Source organism: Leopardus geoffroyi, chromosome D1 (genome assembly GCF_018350155.1).
Source record: "Leopardus geoffroyi isolate Oge1 chromosome D1, O.geoffroyi_Oge1_pat1.0, whole genome shotgun sequence".
In the NCBI taxonomy this organism is placed as follows: Eukaryota; Metazoa; Chordata; class Mammalia; order Carnivora; family Felidae; genus Leopardus; species Leopardus geoffroyi.
The window spans coordinates 19,814,340-19,835,399 of NC_059329.1; the positions used below are offsets into that span (position 1 = coordinate 19,814,340).

Here is a 21,060-nt window from a genome sequence, read left to right on the forward strand (position 1 = left end):
GTCCCGCCAAGTCCAACCACAAAGATCCCATCTGAATAATCGGCTGCTATAATCCAATGGCTAGACCACTCGCCTTTGAGTTTAAAGGGATACTCCGCCTTGATCTGCCCAGGGTCTCCGACAGTCTGCCAACTTCTGAGTCACTCCGAGCGGAGCAGCTGTACAGGCTCAGCCTGGTGTTTGGGGTCCACCCCGCACACCCCACTGTTCTTGGCATTGGCCCCATCGATGGGCCGTGGAGGTGGGAGCTCTATAGCAACAGTCTTTGTACAGCAGGGTGGAGCGGGGAGATGTGCTGTGCCACTGCCCATGTTCCGTCTGTTCTGTGGGCAGAGTTCTGGGAACACAACCCAAACCATTGTCAGCCTGGTAGTGCGTGAAGGAGCAGCAGAGCCCTGCCTGTGGCTTGTGACCCTAGGGAAGTGGTGCTTTTCCTCCCGCTGCCCAGAGAATCCCATTCCTCTGTTTCAGATCGGTAATAGCTTTCTAGAAACTTTCTCTACCCCCCACCCCCGCCACACCAACAACAACAAAAAAACAGAGCACCTCACTTTCACAACACCTTCCTTCCAGAAAGTTTTTGTTTTTAATGTTTATTTATTTTTGAGAGAGAGAGAGAGAGAGAGAGACAGTGCAAGCGAGGGAGGGCCAGAGAGAGAGAGAGGGAGACACAGAATCTGAGGCAGGCTCCAGGCTCTGAACTGTCAGCACAGACACGCGGCTCGAACTCATGAACAGCAAGATCATGACCTGAGCCGAAGTCAGATGCTTAACCGACTGAGCCACCCAGGCGCCCCCCAGAAAGTTCTTTATGGTGTCTAACGTGAGCCCTTTGTGCTCTAGCCAAAGCTCATTTTACTTTGGCCCTTGCTAGAGAAGGTACATCGGATACAAGAACCTTCCATAAAGTTGAAGATTTCTCAGACCTGTCTTCTTCAGAAAGAAGAATTTGGGTTTTCTTAACCTTTCATCAGAGCCTTGTCACCCAAACCTTTCATTATCTTTCTCAATTATATCTTTGAGCCCTCTCCAAAACCTGTCTTTTGAGTTATGGGGACCATAACTTAATTAGATCTCTCATTTCCAGATGATACTCCTGGTGCTTAAGGAAAAATGAATTAAATTTCAGTCAGATATATTTCACTGGGGGAAGGGCCTGTAAAAAAAAAAAAAAAGAAGAGAAAGAAAGAAGAAAGAAAGAAAGAAAGAAAGAAAGAAAGAAAGAAAGAAAGAAAAAGAAAGAAAGAAATTGGATCCTTTATATAAATAGGACATTGTATCACAAATGAGTTTTTCCTTCCCCGGTTTTTTGAAACAATGGGTCTTTTTTTGGTGAATTTAATTCCTCAGAGATTCTAACCTAAAAGACCATGATTTGCATTCTTTCGTGGGTATGTGGGTTCTGCATCCAAAAAAAAAGCATACGATGTGTGCCTCTAAGTGGGCAACATGGGAACAATTAAGCACCTTAAGGTCTGGGGCGAGTGGGGGGGGGGGGGGGAGGGAGGGGGTCCCTGTGTTTCCAGCCATTTCTGTACCAGCTTTTGTTCTGAGGGGTTCAGAGGGGGCTGTCTGGCTTGCTTCTGTAATGCTGTCCTACTTAGCTGTGTAGATGTCTTCATCCTGATCATATGGTGTTTATGCTCAGAATTTCATACGGGAGAAGGTATTTAATTGATCTTTGGGCTGTGGAACCGAGCTACAGAGCCAATGGTAGGGACAGGCTGCTTTGAGCCCTCACCTGAGATCCCCCGGGGTAAAGTGAAGAAGTTGGGCTCACTCACAGATGATCTGAAGGTCCTTCCAGGCTGACCCCTGTGATTCACAGCACCAGCCCTTCTGGTTGCTCCACAGAGGGCCCAGGAGATGGACAGAGAAGCTGGCTTTAGTGGCCAGTTGGAAGAAGGGTGTTTGGAGAGTATCAACTGAAGCTAGAATTCCCTTCCCTTTCCTCCCTCTTCCAAAGAACCTGGATCTGTAGACTACAAGGGATGGGAACGGCCATTTATTGATCAACTCTGTGGGGTCAGATGAGAGTTCAAGGCCCCTTAGGTACACACCCATGGAGCAGATATGCTAAGTGGCTGCCACCACAACCTCCCCACCCACCCACCCCTGCCCAGAGGAGTCTACACTATTTGGATCCCACTCAAAATGTCACTTCCTCAGTGAAGCCTTCCCTGACCCCTTGACCAGCCCAAGTTCGGTGTTCCCGTCCTACGTTCTTATGGCTCCCCATGCTTTCCCTTCATTGCACTCACCACCAATGTAATTATCTGTACAATCAAGGCATTCATGCCCGCTCCACCCAAATCTCCATGAGGGTGGGGACCGTAGAAGTCTTGTTTGTCACCGTATTCCTGGAGCTTAGCACAGTGCTGACAAAATCGTTGCGCTTTAGGAAGTATTTATCCAGCAAACAGAAGCATGAATGCAGAACGAATGAATGCACGGCAAAGCCGGTGACAAAGCCAGAACTGGCTGGCTCTCAGAGACCTGACATTTGAGACACTCTTACTCGCGTGCTTGTGCCCAAGGGCCTCACCGCTGTCACCTTCCTGTGACACCGCCCCCGTCCAGTAATAGAGTTTTGACTCCAGCAGGGGGAGTGATGGAGGCAGAGCTCCGGGCCACACTCTTAACCTGTCTTTTGTCCCCAGAGGCATCTAAAATAGCGGGGAGATTATAGATCTAGCCTGAAGCTGTGGGTGGTGGCTGGAGATGGGTGGGAGGGGTCACTGAACTGCCCCAAAGCAAACATCCTTGTGGGCATCAGCTTCTAACACGCTTTGCCAAGGGGCTGCAAACACAAAACTGCTCGGCCGGGGATCTGGGTCAATGAGAGTGGGTGAAAAGGAAGGAGGACGGACCAAGACAGGCAACCTTTAGGGAAGCAAAAATAAAATTCTAATGTGGAAACTGCTGAAAATAGACTGCATGGCTGTCGGGCTGCATGCAAATCCAGTGCTAATTACATGGAAATTAATTACAAGTCCTAATTTCCATATGCCTCGCTAGGACCCTTGGGGGGAGGGGGCGTCCTTGCTGCAGGTGTCTGGTCTCACCCCCACCCCCACACGCCATTGAGGAGGCTCTGATGTCGTCTCCTTCACACTGTCGCCACAGCAGTGAGAAAGGCTGATAGGAGGCTAAAAATACTAACAATAGAAATTTGATTTCTTCTTCCAGACAAAAAGCCTTGGCATCCACAGGAGGGAGAAGTGTTCAGGCAGCATGTGACTGGTTGGTATGAAATAAATAAATAGAGAAAATAGCATGTAATTAACTCTAAGTGTACGTGGTTGAGCAGGGATGTGCAGCCTTTCTCTAACGGACTGGGCGGGGGGTGGGGGGCAAAAGACCGTGTGACAAGCCATGTGACATGTGACAGGGTTATCAAGCTCATGGCCTCCTGGGTCTTGGTTCCAGGGTGTGCTTCTCCTTAAAGCTGTTTAAAGAAATTCAAAGCGTTTCCACGATACAGCCTCTAACACGGTATCTGTCCCCCGACTTCACTCAAAGATACACCTTAGGTGCGTGGGTGCTGGGTGAATCGATTTCAACAGAACAAAACAAAACAAAACAAAAACACCTTGCGGGACATCACTGCCCAGGGCAGATCCCTACGCTCCTGTCTGGAGGCATGTGGGTTTAATCGTAGGGATGGATTTTTTTTTTTTTTAATGTTTGAGAGAGAGAGAGAGAGAGACAGAGCATGAGTGGGGGAGGGGCAGAGAGAGAGGGAGACACAGAATCCGAAGCAGGCTCCAGGCTCTGAGCTGTCAGCACAGGGCCCAATGCAGGGCTTGAACTCATGAGCTGTGAGATCATGACCTGAGCCAAAGTCGGAGGCTTAACCGACTGAGCCACCCAGGTGGCCCAGCATGGATTTTTAAAGCACAAAAACGAAAACCCATCCCCTTACAGTGCCTGGGGTATGGAGCCTTTGGAGGGCGGATCTGTCCCTTTCGGGTCTTCCTTCCCTTCCATTGTTCTCAAGCGGGTCCTGCTTGGCTCCCTCCTCTCTGGCAGGTTGTTCTCCCACGTCGGCGACCCCTTCCTGGATGACCCCCTGCCCCGGGAGTACGTCCTCTACCTCCGACCCACCGGCCCCTTAGCACAGAAGCTCTCCGACTTTTGGCAACAGTCGAAGCAGATCTGCGGGAAGAACAAAGCCCACAACATCTTCCCCCACATCACCCTCTGCCAGTTCTTCATGGTGAGCCGCAGACCCTGCCCCCCAGCCCCCCAGCCCCCCAGCCCCTCAGCCCCTGCCCGGGGAGCCTGGCTGCCACACCCCAGCCAGCGCCTTGGGACCTGGAGTCAGAGTCAGCAGCCTCGGGGAGCTGGTCGAAAGAGTCACGGGCTCCTGGGCTTGGATGGACCGTTAAGGAATGAGTAAGGTCCCATCTGCCGAGGCCCAGGAGCACCCCGGGTCGGATGCACCATCATGATGATTGCTGTTCCTCAGGACTCTAGGGACAAGCCTGACCCACTGAGTCAGGACCTGGACGGGCGGCCCCAACACTGAAACTAAAGCATTTCCACCCTGGTCCACGGGTAAGAGTAGAAATTAGGGAGCTAGGAACAAGAAATGTGCTCTACAGACACGGGAGGGGACTTTAGCCTCATAGACCCTCTGGCCACGAGTTTTGTCTCACCAGATCTTTCTAGAGACAGCAAAGATACCTGTGACCCGCCATAGTTACCTAATCTGCGTAATCCTAGCTATCACAGAGCTTACTTAATGACTAAATTAAATCCCCCTCCGTGTAATAAATATAAATACTTTTCATCTACTTTAGTTCCCTGTGGAGATAGAGCAGAATTGGCTTATCCAGGTGTATTCGAGATGAGGCAGAATGGTAGCACTTTTAGACAACATTTTCAAAAAGTATTTTGAAGTATTTTTTTTCCAGATTGTCTCTGCCTCTTTAAGACACACAAAACCGTGTTCCTCACACCTTCTTTCTTACCGTTCCCTCTGAGAATTATAATGATTATCACTTCCTCCCAGTCATTCCAGGATCTTTCTCAAAAGCATTCCGAACGCTAGAGACACTCATTTTCCCCCAGTGCTCCAAGAGGGTGGGGAGATGATATCACAGCTCTCTGAGCTAGCGTGAGACTGGCAGCCGAGTCAACTTCTGACCATCCAAGGAGAACAGAAAAGTCACAGATGATGTGAGAGCAGGGGAAAGCACATCCTTTACCCTGAGATGCCGTTTTCTCTGGGCACATTTCCCCATTCTTCCTTCCCGCTGGACCAGGCTGCGCCCAGGGGCACAGCAGGGCAGGGCGGGAGGCAAGCGTCGGTCCCATGGCCCCAGCTGAATTTACCAGTTAGACGGCCCACGTCCGGATAACTGGGAGCCTACAGTTCTCCTCCGTCCTCACAGACAGAAGCGAGGGTTTAGGGATGGCGTCCTCGGCCTCCAGCCCTGGGCAGAGGATGCCAAATGTTCAGTAGCAGTAGACCTCCGCCCCCCTCTGAATGGAGCGTTTTGTTTTCCCCTGCCAGTGTGAGGACAGCAAGGTGGACGCCCTGGGGGAAGCCCTCCAGACCACGGTCAGTCGCTGGAAGTGCAAGTTCTCGGCCCCGCTGCCCCTGGAGCTCTATACCTCCTCCAACTTCATTGGCCTCTTCGTGAAGGAAGACAGCGCGGAGGTCCTCAAGAAGTTTGCCGCGGACTTTGCCGCGGAGGCTGCGTCCAAAACCGGTGAGCTGACAGCCGCCAGGCCAGGCGTGGGTCCCGTTCATCAAAAATGGGGAAGGAAAGGGATCAGAAGTTATGGACGGCTGGGCTGGGGCCGGCAGGTGGAGGGCCCTGCAGGGATACGAGGAGCACAGCCCTTTCCTACAGCACCTGTGGGCTCCCTCTTAAAAATAGCAAACTACTGGGGCGCCTGGGTGGCGCAGTCGGTTAAGCGTCTGACTTCAGCCAGGTCACGGTCTCGCGGTCCGTGAGTTCGAGCCCCGCGTCGGGCTCTGGGCTGATGGCTCAGAGCCTGGAGCCTGTTTCCGATTCTGTGTCTCCCTCTCTCTCTGCCCCTCCCCCGTTCATGCTCTGTCTCTCTCTGTCCCAAAAATAAATAAACGTTGAAAAAAAAAAAATTAAAAAAAAAAAAAAAAAAATAGCAAACTACTGTTCTGCTAAGCCTCCTGGGAGAATGTCCAGCGTCGACCCTCAACAGCCAAGTTGAAGGCTCACAACTCACTGTTTCACACTGAAGCCGTAAGCGCGTCCTCTGTAGCACCACTCTCTCTCTCCAGGTCAGAGTTAACGAACCTTCCTTCCCTGCCAGCCTCCCTGCCATGAAGGCCTCTGTCGGGGTCTCACAGCTCACTCCGTGAGGACCCAGGGCTGTGCTCGGCGGGGTAGCACAGCACAGAGAATAGAGTGGAGCCACTTAGTGTCAGAAAATAGATCCACCGGACCCATGTCCCGCAACTCCCCGAAACCCATTAGAGGGGTCCCGAAGCTTCAACACTCTGTCCAGAAATGTCACCCCTTCAAGATGTTTCTTGCTCTTTCCACGGCAGGTCTTAGTTCAAGCCAGCTGAGATTTCCCACCAAAGGAATTAGCTTAAAAGATGCTCAGCCTATGTGTTGACTTAGAGGCAGGAAGCACGGAGAGGGGACAAATGGGAGAAGTTGCCAGAGCTTTCCGGTCTGCCTACAGGTACAGACGAGCTCACTTAGGTCAAGGCGAGCCTTACCTGCAGTGGGACAGACAGACAGTGGGGTCGAGGGGGGGGAAGAGTTGGCAGGGGGCAGTTTCTGCTGGCTCCCTTGAGAAATCACCATCAGTGGGTATTTCTTTTTTTTTTTTTTTTTTTTTTTTTTAGAGGTTGGCCTGCCCAAGATCACACACAGTTCAGGTGCATTGAAATTTTTTTTTTTTCCAACGTTTATTTTTTTTTTATTTTTGGGACAGAGAGAGACAGAGCATGAACGGGGGAGGTGCAGAGAGAGAGGGAGACACAGAATCGGAAACAAGCTCCAGGCTCTGAGCCATCAGCCCAGAGCCTGACACGGGGCTCGAACTCACGGACCGCGAGATCGTGACCTGGCTGAAGTCAGACGCTTAACCGACTGCGCCACCCAGGCGCCCCTCAGTGGGTATTTCTTAGGGACCGTGATGCGTTCATCCGTGAAGAAAGCAACGTAACAAGTGGTTTCTCCAGGCCCGAGATACAGGTTCAAGTACCTGTGCTCACAGAGAGCTCTGAGAAGAGAAAGGCCATCATAGGATGCAGTGGCTCCCCTTCGCAAAAAAGGAAATGCATGCTGGGCTGGGCGATGTGGATCCCTACAGTGGAGAAAGGGCCCTGCAGGCAGGAAGGAACAAAGTGTGTGCAGAGGCCTGTGTGGAGCCCCGCCCCCAGCAGAGCAGAGCTGGGCGTGAGCGGTACAGCTGAATCTGAGCATCGCATGCAAACTGGAGGAGGCCCAGAGCTGGCCAGCACCCCCCGCACCCCGCCCCTTTCAAGGAGGGATGGAGATGGGAGAGACCTGAGTAAAACCCCTGCTTTGCCCCTTGGTCTCCGAACCTCTGACCTATAACTCACCTGCCATTTTGCTTAGTGTTCTTTACCAGAAAAGCCCCCGTTAGGGCTCAGGATTCTAGAAAGAGTGTAGCGAAGGCTCAGCGTCACCGAGCAGGATTGCAGGGAGGTCTCCCCTCTCAGAGGAGCTCTGACCCTTAAGATACCTCTTCTACTTAGGGAGACGGGGCTCCTTAGAGCCCCTCCCTAGGCATCCCTTCTTCTCCCGGGACCAGGCTCTGCTTTCTGACTTCGCTGGGGCCTGCCATTTCATGGCTTAATATTTCAGAGAAATGACATAATAGAGAGGCAAATTGTTTCCTGTTCCTATCCCTCCACTCAGGAAAATGACTCTTTTTCATCCCACAGTAGCTATTACCAAAACCACTAAAACTCCCACAAGACCCAAAACTGGTGGTGTGGCCACAAAACTGAAATCCTTCACAAATGTGTAAAGCGGGTCTCAGCCAGGGCTGTGCCAGACTCTTAAGGCGCATAATGAGTGAGAGGCTGCGAGGCCCTTGCTTGCTTTCCTTGTAGGCAAGGGGAGGGCCAGCTCTTCTCCAGTGTCTGTGGCCACTCTCTCTAAGAACTTGGCCGCTCGTTCTGTGCCCCTGTGCGGCCCCCTGGTGGTGACCGGGAGAACCGGGTGGCGCTGCCCTGGGTAGCTGGTCCAGCTTCTTGCCTCCTTATGTGGATGGCTGGCCATCCCGTCTTGGCCCTAGAACCTATGCCTCGATATTCTAGACTTTTCTGCAGACCCAGAGTCCATCAGCAAGTAGATTTCTTGTCCTCCTCCGTCCTGGGTGGCTTAAGGAGATTCATCATGCATGTATGTTCGATCATTGACCGAATACTAAAAGCCTATATCACGTGCTGAGCACTGGGGATTCATTGCAAACAGGACACAGAAAACCTTGCCTCATGGGGCTTACACCAAAAAAAAAATACGATGTGGTGTAACAGAAAAATATCCAACTGCTACATCTGCCTCCCTGGGACATGAACAAGCCCCTTCATTCCCTACCTTCGCAAATTCCCTACCTTCCCTTTGGTTGTATCTTCTGCGCTGTTCTAGCTTGGACAGTAGATGGATCTCCCCCATGTAAAGATGTACAAAAGAGAAACATAATTCACCGTTTTGGTTGTTTTGTTTCTTACAGTGTCTTAGAAGCACAGTCTGTATATATATATATATATATATATATTTTTTTTTTTTTTAAGTTTACTTATGTATTTTGAGAGAGAGAGAGAGAAAGCACAAGCAGGGGAGGGGCAGAGAGGAGGAGAGACAGAATCCCAAGCAGGCTCCACGCTATCCGCACAGAGCCCGATGCAGGGCTAGAACTCACGAACCGTGAGATGACGACCTGAGCCGAAATCGAGAGTCGGACGTTTAACCGTGTCACCCAAGCACCCCACCAGTCCGTTGTATACTTTAAAGCAGTGGCTTCAGTCGGGGAGGTTTTATCCCCGGGGCACACGTGGCCGTGTCTGGAGTCGTTTTTGGTTGCCACAACTTCTGAGGTTGTACTACCGGAATCTAGTGGGTGGGGGCCGGGGATGTGGCCACAGACCCCACAGTGCATGGGGCAGCTCCCACAACAGAGAATCATTCTGTTTTAAACCCTGGAAAACCCTGTCTTAGACCTTGAAAATATTCAATCTCTTCCCCTGGCTCCTCTGTCGGAGCCGCCCAGAGGCCAAGAGACCCGATTTCAAAACGACGGTGATCGGCCCTGGCCCGCACGCCGTTGCAGGATCTCTGCTTTGGCGTGAATTAGCTCATCCTTTGAGGTCGCGGTCTCCTCGGGCTGGTGATCCTCCGTGTGTTACTAGGAGGCAAAGCCGACCCAAACAATGACCTCTCCGCTTCCCTTGTCGGGAGCCAGGTGTGGCCCTTTCCCTCTCGAACTGTAGGCTGTTCGCGATCTGTCGCACCTGCCTGTCCCCTTATTCCGCTGCTGTGAAGGCCAGCAGCAGCTCTTGTCCGGCCACGGGACTCCCTCCTTTGTCATTTGGGAGGCAGGATTTATGAGGGCAATCCTTCCGTGTTCTTCCTGGAGCCTCCACCGTTGCGCTGCTGACCACGTTCCAATAACGGTTCCCTTCCTTTGTTTCCAGAAGTGCACGTGGAACCTCACAAGAAGCAGCTGCACGTAACCCTGGCTTACCACTTCCAAGCTAGCCACTTACCCACCCTGGAGAAACTAGCCCAGAACATCGATGTCAAACTCGGCTGTGACTGGGTGGCTACCATATTCTCGCGAGATATCCGGTTTGCTAACCATGAGGTAATGGCTCACTGTGGCTCCTGACCCTACCGGAGGCACAGGGGGTGCGGCCAGAACCGGGAGCACGGGCAGCTCCCTGCTACAGGGAGATGGGGACCAAAGGAAAGCAGTGGAGTGAGCACCGGACCACAGTTTCCTCCGGGCTCGGCCTGCTTCCCTGGGAAGTTCTGAGCTTGCAGCCCTCCTCCCCGGGTCCCAAGTGACTCATCTGTGTAATAGCCCCATTGTCCTGTCTGCCCTGCCAACCTTACTGGAATGATACAGAAGTGAAAAGGGAGAGTAGAAAAGTATGTTGGAAAAGATTTTAATTCTATAAATTCATGGAGTGAATAGAAGACCTCATCCAGATCTTAGGTAAGGAGGACACAGAAATACAAATATATATATACATATATATATATGAACACATAATTAACAGACACTTGCTGAGTATCTGTGGCATGTAAGTTACCATGGAACATACTAGAATTTTATTTTTTATTAATTTGTCTTATTTGTTTAACTTTACATCCAAATTAGCATACAGTGCAACAGTGATTTCAGGAGTAGATTCCTTAGTGCCCCTTACCCTTTTAGCCCAGCCCCCCTCCCACAACCCCTCCCGTAACCCTCAGTTCTCCATATTTATAAGTCTCTTCTGTTTGTCCCCCTCCCTGTTTTTATATTACTTTTGTTTCCCTTCCCTTATGTTCATCTGTTTTGTCTCTTAAAGTCCTCATGAGTGAAGTCATAGGATATTTGTCTTTCTCTGACTGACTAATTTCACTTAGCATAATACCCTCCAGTTCCATCCACGTAGTTGCAAATGGCAAGATTTCCTTCTTTTGGATTGCCGAGTAATACTCCATTGTGTATATATCCCACATCTTCTTTCTCCATTCATCCATCGATGGACATTTGGACTCTTTCCATACTTTGGCCATTGTTGATGGTGCTGCTATAAACATGGGGGTGCACGTGTCCCTTCGAAACAGCACACCTGTATCCCTTGGATAAATGCCCAGTAGTGCAATTGCTGGGTCGTAGGGTAGTTCTATGTTAAGTTTTTTGAGGAACCTCCATACTGTTTTCCAGAGTGGCTGCACCAGCTTGCATTCCCAGAAATATACTAGAATTTTTAAATGTGGTCCTGTCCTCAAGGAGTTTGAGTCCAGCAGGGGAGAGAGAGCAGACACATGAAATAAAAAACAGAGGCGACATGTTGTGACAATTACGTGCATCCCCTGGGAGGCCTGAGTGGGACCACTGATTCCCAATGCATGTGGGAAGGTTGACATAATCCTAGCATCCTTCTTTTGAGGGAATCGATAGTGATTTCCAAGACAAGCCTATGCTACTCTGAAGAGTAATATTGCCCTTTGTTTTAAGGAAAAGCTGAGACAAAGAGAGTGGCAAGTGACTGGTCCATAGCTAATTAGCAATTTAGGACCAGAGCTAAAGCCAGAACCCAGGGATTCTGACCAATAAAAACAAGCAGCCCATCTGAAAAAAAAAAAAAAAAAAAAAAGACCACACAGTTTAATGAGAAACTTGTCATCTAGTGTAAATACATTTATGAAATCGAATTTGCTTCCAGTTTTTCAACAGTAAAAGGGCTGATATTTTTGGCAGGTTATCTAGCCTCTTAATATCTCTGTTGACTTTTTTTTTTTAAGTTGGTTTTGAAAGAGAGCACACATGTGTGAGCAGGGGTGGGGGGCGGGGGGGGCAGAGGGAGAGAGAAGCCCAGCGTGGGGCTCGATCCCACGACCATGAAATCATGACCTGAGCCAAAATCAAGAGTCGGCCGCTCAGCTGACTGAACCACCCTCCTACCCTTTTGTAAAACATGAAACACGGTTGAATGAAATCTCAGGGTCTAGACCAGCTGATCTCGCCACTGTCTTGGAATGTTGAGAAGAGCTGACCCATGAACCAGAGGTCCAGGCCAGGGCACGGGGCCTGCGAGCGTCAGGGACATGCAGCTTTGTCTGACCCCGCTGATGAGAATGTCCTGCCCTCCTTCCAAGTCATTTGATGGAAGTTTCTGGAAAGACACACCGAGGAGACGGGGCTTGATCTTGCTTAAGAATTCTGACATCTCCTGGAATTGCTCAGGATGAGCCCTAAATATAACGAGAGAGGTGTGGCTGACCAGACTCCTCACAAGGACAAAGAAAAAGGAAGTCAAGGGTTGCATGCAGATGGGCTGTGAGAAGTCACCTTTCTCAGAGAGGGAAGGTGGCAATGGAATTTTACCAGGAATATCTTCTAATCAACACTGCCCTCCAGTTAAATCAAAGGGTAATTGCTTTTCTGCCTGACCCACATTCTGCACACTTGGCACGGAGGGAAAGAGGCAGCAAGCACCCACACGAATTATTTTCTAAAAATAACTTGGCCGCTTTTATCTCTGATTTGTAAAAGCTCATTTATTACTGTTCCTTCTGATACAGCTCTCTCTCTCTCTCTCTCTCTCTGAGATCATTTGGCTTTCCCTGAGCCCCCCCCGCATACCTTTTCTTGCCTGCCTTCTGTCCGCAGGACCGTTCATGGTTCCACTGAGGCAACAGAGGTCTAGAGAAGGAAAGTGGTTTGGACAAGAGCACTCAGCAATCCATGCTTGGGAGAACTCCTCGGTCTCCTCCCTCTGCTGGTTCTCCCTTTGATTCCGACCTGCAAATGCCTGTCTGTGCTTCGCGTAGTTTTCCGTGTAAGGGACTGCGTTGGGCCGTGCCCGGTTTATATGCCGAGCGACAGAAATCTGAGGAAGGACAAAAAAGCACACGTGGCTCCAGATCCTGGCTCCATCCCTTCAGCAGTTGTTAGGTTCACTTTCACAGCTTCTAGAACACTCCCGTCCTACGTTGTCTCCTGCAGACAACGGCAATAGTATTTTGCTGGACTGTTGCTGTCGTGCAGGCTACAAAAGAAGATTATAGAAGGGCCGTAATATGTAGCCCCGGGTGGGTGCAAGACAGAAGTGTTGCAGCTCCTGCTGTGGTAGGAGCATAAAGAGCTTCAAAGGCAAGGATGTTAGGCTCCTACCCCACGTAGGGTTGCAGCTGCCCTGCACGAGGGGAGGAACAAACTCGAGATAGACCCCACAATTCTTCCAGGTCAGTGGTAAACATAAAAAGAGTATAGGGGCGCCTGGGTGGCTTGTTTGGTTAAGCGTCCAACTCTTGGCTTCGGCTCAGGTCTTGATCTTGTGGTTCATGGGTTCAAGCCCTGCGTCGGGCTCTGCGCTGATGGCACACAGCCTGCCTGGGATTCTCTCTCTCTGCTCCTCCCCCGCTCGTGCTGTGTCTCTCTCAAAACAAAGAAACTTAAAAAAAAACTTGAAAAAGAGTAAGTATAATGTAGTGCCAAACTAGGCGTGTCTCCTGGTATCTCTCAAACGTAGGCTTTTTGCACGAGCTTTTGAATGGGCTGTGGGGACATGGGCAACAGTTATAATTTTAGATTTGCTGCAATATCTTAATTATCGTATTGCTTATTCAATAAATCGAAGCTCCTTGTCGCCTAACTACCCTAGCACACAAGGTCTAGGACACAAGGTCCTAGGACACAAGGTCTCCTATGCTCCTTTGCTGTGCCTCGATTTCCCTGGAGGTAACCTGGAGACAGAATACTCACCCTGCCCCCGCCAAGTGATAGGGGGAACGAGTGTTCTGAAGTCACTTTGAGTTTGTCGAAGGAAAGACACTTCTGGGCCAAAGGCATAATTAATTAGTCAAAACTGTGCTATGCTTGAGGATCTAAGAGACAGAAGTTTCGACTTGTTCCCCCATGACTCGGTGCCTCTCTCCACCCTGTTCCGGGAAAAGGAGTGTTCCTTTTGGTGGATCATCGCATACCTAGCTTAGAGAGTTTTTCTGTTCTTTCAGCAAGCTGTTTTCACAACGAAGCAGAAACTACCTCCCTGGCTAGTTTGGAAATGGTGGTTTGAGCACGAACGTGGCAGAGGACAGGGGAAGGAGCAGGAGGCCACCAGGGGCAACGATCTGGAGCTGAAAGATACTGGAAAAGAAATAGGGAAAGAAACGGGGGCCCCAAGCGAAAGGAAAATCAGAATCCAGCGGTATCACGGAGTCCTGTGCATTTTTACTTGCATTCTCTGAGGAAAAAAAAAAAAAATCACCTTTTTGCCAGTGCCTTTCTTTAGAGACTTCCAGAAGGAAGTTCCATGAAACATGTTCCGATGTGTCACCTTGACAGACACACAGAGAGCTGATTAGCTCACGAGCACACAGTCCGGGGGGGGGGGGGGTGGTCAGGCGAGAAGGGAGATCAGGTGTCCTGGTTCAATAGACATAATGATGCGCCTTCTGGATACAGGCTCCTTCCTAAAGAGTTTCCTTAGATTGTCTCATTAACTGTTATAATCCAGGCATTAGGTTACCGATGAGAAAACAGAGGCCCAGGTTAACAGCCTGAAGGTGGAAGCAGAATGGTTAGCCTGCCAGTAATGACTTTGGAACTTCAGGAAAGTCTGTTAAAGTATCTCCATCTCAGTGTCCCATGTGAGATAAATAGGATAGAAATGTCTTCCTTACAATTGAGGACCCTTGCTGTTAATGAGAAATCAGGAAGATGTTTTTCCAAAATATCTTCGTGCCCATGCTGTTTGTGTATACCGGGAAAGGACGCAAAACATCAAGTACGTCAGCCAAGCGGTATGGCCTCTGGTTGGCTCTGAAGGCTCTTTATGAGCCCAGAGAAGAAACACGTGGTTTCCATCTGGTTGCCGGTGAAAGCTGGTTACACAGACGTACTGTATACGCTGATGGCTGTGAAAGATATTTTTCTTTCAAGGTCTTTGTCGAAAATGTAGGTTTAGGGGTGCCTGGGTGGCTCAGTTGGTTAAGCATCGGACTTCGGCTCAGGTCATGATCTCATGGTTTGGGAGTTCGAGCCCCGCGTCGGGCTCTGTGCCGACTGCTGGGAGCCTGGAGCCTGCTTTAGGAGTCTGTGTCTCCCTCTGCCTCTCTGCCCCTTCCCCTCCCCCTCAAAAATAGACATTAAAAAAAATTTTTTTTTTTAATGTAGGTTTAAAGAAACCTCCTTGAACTGCCTTGTTTAAGCCCCAGAGTGACTTATAAGGGGAAATGCGTCAGTCCCAAAGCCTTCCTACAGGAGAGTGTCTGCACCCAGACTGTCTGTAACCCCCATACGGAAGACTGGCTTCCCATGAGTGGGGTTTCAGGTGTCTGTTAGGGTGCCTACCGCAGATGGAGAAGGGGAGATAGGTCCAACCCCGTTTGTATAGCAGCTTAATAGAGCGCCTACGGGCTTTCAGATAAATTTCAGAAAACTATCTTGAATCCTGACAGGAAGAAAGGCCTGCCTGAAGGGAAGTCTGGAACCATCCAGCAGGACCAGGCACACATCTACAATACCCTGGGGCGGGGGGGGGGGGGGGGGGGGGTGACATGCTTTCGGATCGGAGTGCAAATCTACTCAGAGCCTGCAGAGCCCAGGGGCGCCTGCAACGTCCGCATCTGGAAGCGGGACACGCAGACGTGCCCCCGAGGCGCTCAGACTGGGCCTCACTCCTCCCTCTCTTCCTCTCGCAGACGCTCCAGGTGATCTACCCGTACACCCCGCAGAATGACGACGAGCTAGAGCTGGTCCCTGGGGATTTCGTCTTCATGTCTCCGATGGAGCAGACCAGCACCAGCGAGGGCTGGATCTACGGCACGTCCTTAACCACGGGCTGCTCCGGACTGTTGCCGGAGAATTACATCACCAAGGCCGACGAATGCAGCACCTGGGCATTTCACGGGTAGGGAGACTCACGTTCTTCACCTGCTGCTTCGGGAGACCACCACGGGCTGTGGGCAGGTGGTGGGGAAACGGGCTCAGGAGACGGGAGGAAAGTTGTTGGTTCAGGATGCTCAGGGAAGGGCCGACCTGGGGCATGGGAAAATGAGGGATGGGTCCGCTCCGCTTCTCGCTGCCTGCCCCGTTTGATGGAACGGAGTTCCTGATCAGAGACTCAACTGAGGCAGCTTGGGGGGGGGGGGGGGGGGGGAGGGGCACGCGCGGGGGTCCATCTCCCTGGCTGTGAAGCATGGGTCATCCCAGTGCTTTTGGGGCTCCTGTCCGCTCTGTCCTGGGCCGTTGCTCAAGAGTGGTCTGACTCCCCAGAACCGCTGGGCAGGTTCCCAATAAGCCAGCCAGACCGGCAGTGGAAGGCTTTGCAAGGGTCAGGAGACCTAACTGCCCCTCACTTGCTAGGTGGCCTTGAGCGAGTCCTCCGACGTGGCGCATAAGCACCTAGAGAGAGAGACCGTCTAAAGAAATGGGCAACTGCCAGAACCGTAAAAAGACACGCGGGGCCCCTAGTGTCCTCTAGAGTGGGAACTTTCCACCCATCCCTCACGACTGGTTTGCCCCCAAACCAAACTGGTCGCACGGTCAGCGTGGCCCGTGCTGTAGGGCCAGCTTTGCCTCGGCAGATGAACGGGCACAGGAGGCACCTTCTCTTTCTTAATCGGAGACGCTCAAAGCCAGCCAGCCCTTCCCTAGCACATGCAGGCGTCTCGCCAGGGTGCGCATGCTGATTTGTTTTTCCTCTCTCTTGTTCTTGCTCTGTGCCAACGTGGCTGAGAGCCGGAAGCTCTGAGCACCAGCTGCGTGGTGCGTCTAACATTGTTATTACCGCCATGGAGAGAAGGCGAGAGGGGCACTTTCAGGGAGTGCGTTGCCCGGAGGGAGAGAAGAAAAGGTTCTCTCCCCCCAGTTAGCAGCAAGCAGGCAAACCACAAACCCAAAGATGGGAGAGAACACCTTCCTCCTTAACAACCCCCTACCCAGCAATTCCTTCCGCTTCCTTTTGGTCCACCACCTCCCCCACCCCCCGCCCGGGAACATCCAGCTTTTCGGGGCACAGTCGGAAGGTCAAAGCTGCCTCGTGTTCCCCAAACATTTGCGTTCTCAGAAAGGCTTCTGGACATCTACGTTGTGTTTCCAAAGTCACCGTTTTATCCCTTAGAAAAACGAGTGAAGCATATTATCCGTGGATACACTGAACACTAAGATGATATGATACACAGCTCTCAGACCTTTTTTTAATTTTTTTTTCAACGTTTATTTATTTTTGGGACAGAGAGAGACAGAGCATGAACGGGGGAAGGGCAGAGAGAGAGGGAGACACAGAATCGGAAACAGGCTCCAGGCTCCGAGCCATCAGCCCAGAGCCTGACGTGGGGCTCGAACTCACGGACCGCGAGATCGTGACCTGGCTGAAGTCGGACGCTTAACCGACTGCGCCACCCAGGCGCCCCCAGACCTTTTTTTTTAAAAAAAAAGTCGGGCTAGAAGTTGGAGCAGAGTAGGTGGGAGAAGGCCTGCTGACCCATTCCAGAGTACTGTTTCCAGACCCACTGCTGTCCAAATTAGAGCTCAGGCGGAAACATGGGTCCACGGACCACAGGGACGTTCGCGTGCCACCTCCTTTTCTCTGGAGAGGTCCCTACCGAGGATACTGCCCTGGAACCGTATCTGAAACTGTCAGCTTCCGCAGCCCGTGCTGCTGAGAGTGGGGAAAGGCTAGTGTTAGGTGTTAGGACCCCGTAATCAAGAATGTGAGTTTTTAGGCCGCTAGTCTTGGGTTCAAATCTTAACACTCCCACTTAAAAGCTGTGTGACCTTGGCCAAGTTACATCACCTCTCTGAGCCCCCGTCTGTTACTCTATAAGGTGGGGAGGATAATTGCATTTACCTCACAGGAGCGTTATAAAGACCACAGTGAAGGACTTGACTTAGCTTTACACGGGTAAGTGCCACACCCGTAATAGCACTGAACCTAAAAAGCTGTTAGCTTTCTGATTTTTCTACCTTGTGTGTTCCAGTCCTCTCTTACATGCTTGTCCAATCAAATGTCTCTTCCCGAGGTGATCCTATAGAAGAACTGTACTTTTCTATTTAACTCCAGAAGCAGAAATGATGTAAGGAGGCTCCTGATAGAACGGATCTTCTCTCTCCCCCAACTAAAGTTAGCCTTGAGGAGGTACAGCCACAGGAGATGCTCCTTCAGTGACCTGGCTGACCCGATGGCAGGTCGCAGAGGGGACTCAGGCCACAAGGAGTGACCTTTCATCGCCCTTTCTGCCCGGTTCTTCTCAGTTCTAAGTCACTCATAAGAAAGTATTTTTTATCTATTTTTTAACGTTTATTTATTTTTGAGAGAGAAAGTGTGAGCAGGAGAGGGGCAGAGAGAGATAGAGAGAGGAAGACAGAGGCTCTGAAGCGGGCTCTGCGCTGTCAGCACAGAGCCCGATGCGGGGGCTCGAACTCCCAAACCGCGAGATCATGACCCGAGCGGAAGTCAGCCGTTCGACCGACTGAGCCACCCGGGTGGCCCCTGAGGAAATCTTTTCCTGCCACCCTGATTAGGGCATCTCGCCTGGTTCTGAGTGTCTCTCAGTACTTGTCAGTTGGTGAAGCCCCACTGTGTCCTTTGAATTATGGGTGGGGGCTGGCCGGTCCTTCCGGGCTTACGCACGGGACTGCTGTGTCTGGGAAAGTGCCAGCACCCGGCCCTGGTCCTTGAGAAGATGTCCTGGGTATCAGGCTCAGCTTCCTCCCTACGAAATCTCTCAGCACAAAGCATCTGACTATTGTCTTAATGGAAGTGACAGCACCAGACTGTCTCAAAGTGAGTCCGGTCCTTTGATTACAGTGACAGTTGAGAAGAAGGTTGGCATTCTCCTTGCCAACCGAGCTGAAGAGGAGAGAGAGAGAGGAGGGACTCTGCCAGTGTCTTCACAGCTGTAATAAAGAAATTAAGGGACGTGTACAAGCAGGGCGTCAAGCCGATTCTGTCTATCCAGACACTTCAGGCCCCGAAGCTTTGATGAATCAGACAGCGAAACCAAATTTTCTTTAACTGTGATGTTTGCAAAGGAGAACAGCCTGTCTCTCCGACTGTGAATGGCACTAGATTTTCTTGGTCTACAGTTGCTTAATTTTTCCAGTTGGTCTCTCAGGCTGCACATCACACTTGCTGATGCAGCTTTGTTAGATGACAGCTTCCCGCCACCCCATCCCCCACCCCCACCCCCCTCCGCGCCCAGATCTGCTGAATCACAATCTGTGACAAGTCGGGCCCAGCCGTGTATTTTTTTTTAAAGCTCTCCTGGCGATTCTGATATGCACTAGGGCTGAAAGGCCACTTTTGCAGGGTGTGAGGCTTCTGAAGCCTTTGTCAGTAGGAGGAGTCTATTTACAGTCAAAAAAAAAAAAAGAGACTGGAAGGGGATCCTAAAATTCTTAAGAGCGGAGCCTTAAAAAAAAAACTGTTTTCCTAACAGCCAGTTAGCTTTGTTACATCGCTGACTATAAAAAGGGCTTTTCCAAAATGAAATTCGAAGAATACTGCTGTGTTAAAATGGAATATTCCTGAACAGAGTAGGTCAACAGGTACAGACCAGGACCCGGGTTTGAGCAGATTGAAACATAACGGCTACCCTAGCTGCAAAGAAGCGAGAAATCTCAAATGCAAATGCTCTCCCTTGAACACCGCTCAGTGAGGCAGAAAGAGATGTTCACTGGATTCGCCTTGCGACCGTATTTGAATTGCAGTGTTTATTAGATAAAGCCTTTTGGAGGACTTACTAATCACAGTAACTCAAACATGGCATAATTTGCTGCCTCGCTGTCAGCGAGGCCTCTTTGGGGCTTCTGTAGCTACGGTGTAAAACCCAGAAATGAGAGCTCTTGGCCCACGGCTCCATACATCTGGCGAGAACGGCTTCCTCCGAAAGAATTCTGTGTTTAATCATCTTGTTGGAGGTGTTACTGAGTTGGGGAGAGGGGTGGGGCCACCGAAGAAGGTGGAAGAGAGGATAATGGCCATCAGGTTTCCTCCATCAGTCAAGACCCACAGGCACACTGGTGGAGACAGTACAAACCCTCCCTCTCGTTTGTCAGTTCGGATGGAAATCGCCATGGAAAAGATTAAAGGCAACAGGAATTGTTTTCTTCTTTGGAGCCAGAAAAATAGCTGGTAACAATGGCACAAAATTGAAAACTCATTATTCTTTAACATGCCTTCGGCGCCAGCCGCGGCGGTGGCATCCTGATTGGCACGAGATCAGGGGCCCATCCCTACCCAGAGAGATGAACACATCTGTTCCAAGTACAGAAATCCATCTTCCCCTAGTTTAGCCACTGCAAGACCTAAGTAGAGAACAAGCTGTTCCCCTCCCGAAAGGGGGTGTCGCCTCCTCGGCTTTCCCACCCGTCGCCCTGGGCGTGTTTCCCACGAATTCCCACGCTCCCCTTGAGCCCAAGGGTGATGTGCTAATGACTCCTGGTCCAAACAGCTAACGGCGTCCTCATCTCCCCCTACAGTTCTCACTCCATCTTGAACACGGCGTCTTCTAACGCCCTCTCATTTGGAGATGGTGTGGTGGACAGACGGCAGTATGAGGACCAGGGCCTGGGGGAGACGGCTCCCCTGACTATCATCTGCCAGCCCACGCAGGTAAGGCTGACCATTGGGGCCGCGTCCTCGACTCTACTTCAGGATTCACTGAGCACGTCTTTGCTGAGTGTGAGGGCTTGCCCTTGGTGCCCCCAAGGGTCCTAGGTCTCTTGGGGGCGACGACGCACAATTTTATAAAAGACACACAGAATTTAAGGCCAGGGAGAGTCGGGTGAGTGGTACTGATCGCACCTCCCGGCATCTGGGTCCAGGCTGGCAGAGGAAGAGGTTCTGCAGAGGGAAGGACATGTTACCTGTAAAGTTGTAATAGTTCTGCTTCATAGGCCATCGTGAGATTAAAAAGAAAAGAAGGCCCTCGGCACAGTGCCTGGCACCTGTATGTATGTCTGAGTACTCAACAGATGCCAGAAATGTTGCAAAATGGAGAATGTGGGGGTGGGGATGGTTTGGAACAAGAGAGGCAAAGGCAAGTGGAGGATCAAGAGACTAGATCACATTGGCTGGAGCCCAGGGCCTGACTTAGGGACGAGCAGGAGAAGAAACAGGGAAGATCATGCCATTATCCCACCTATTAGCCCTGTCAGGGCAACTAACGGGCAGCACGTGTAAAGTACCAGCCCACATGAAGGTGACCACACGAAGCAAACGGGGAATAGCTGACCATGAGAAGGAAGGAATATAGAAACATGTGGAAGGATCCACCCAGCACTTCCAGAACCCAAGGTCATTCGGACACGCCTTTGACTAGACTGGCCTATTTCGTCACCGCTGACCTCCCTGAA

At 50.9% G+C, this 21,060-nt stretch overlaps 1 protein-coding gene across 2 annotated transcripts in view; it reads left to right on the forward strand.

The window, feature by feature from the left end:
- UBASH3B (ubiquitin associated and SH3 domain containing B) overlaps window positions 1-21,060 on the forward strand; it is a 141,581-nt gene that overhangs the window by 99,822 nt on the left and 20,699 nt on the right. The window contains exons 2-7 of one of the 2 annotated variants that reach the window (XM_045483208.1): window positions 3,190-3,243; window positions 4,033-4,219; window positions 5,522-5,720; window positions 9,674-9,843; window positions 15,402-15,610; window positions 20,185-20,317. In XM_045483208.1, the coding sequence (XP_045339164.1) occupies window positions 3,190-3,243; window positions 4,033-4,219; window positions 5,522-5,720; window positions 9,674-9,843; window positions 15,402-15,610; window positions 20,185-20,317 (952 nt within the window). Of the gene's footprint in view, window positions 1-3,189; window positions 3,248-4,032; window positions 4,220-5,521; window positions 5,721-9,673; window positions 9,844-15,401; window positions 15,611-20,184; window positions 20,318-21,060 lie in introns of both variants that reach the window. The other variant, XM_045483209.1, reaches the window with a different exon arrangement.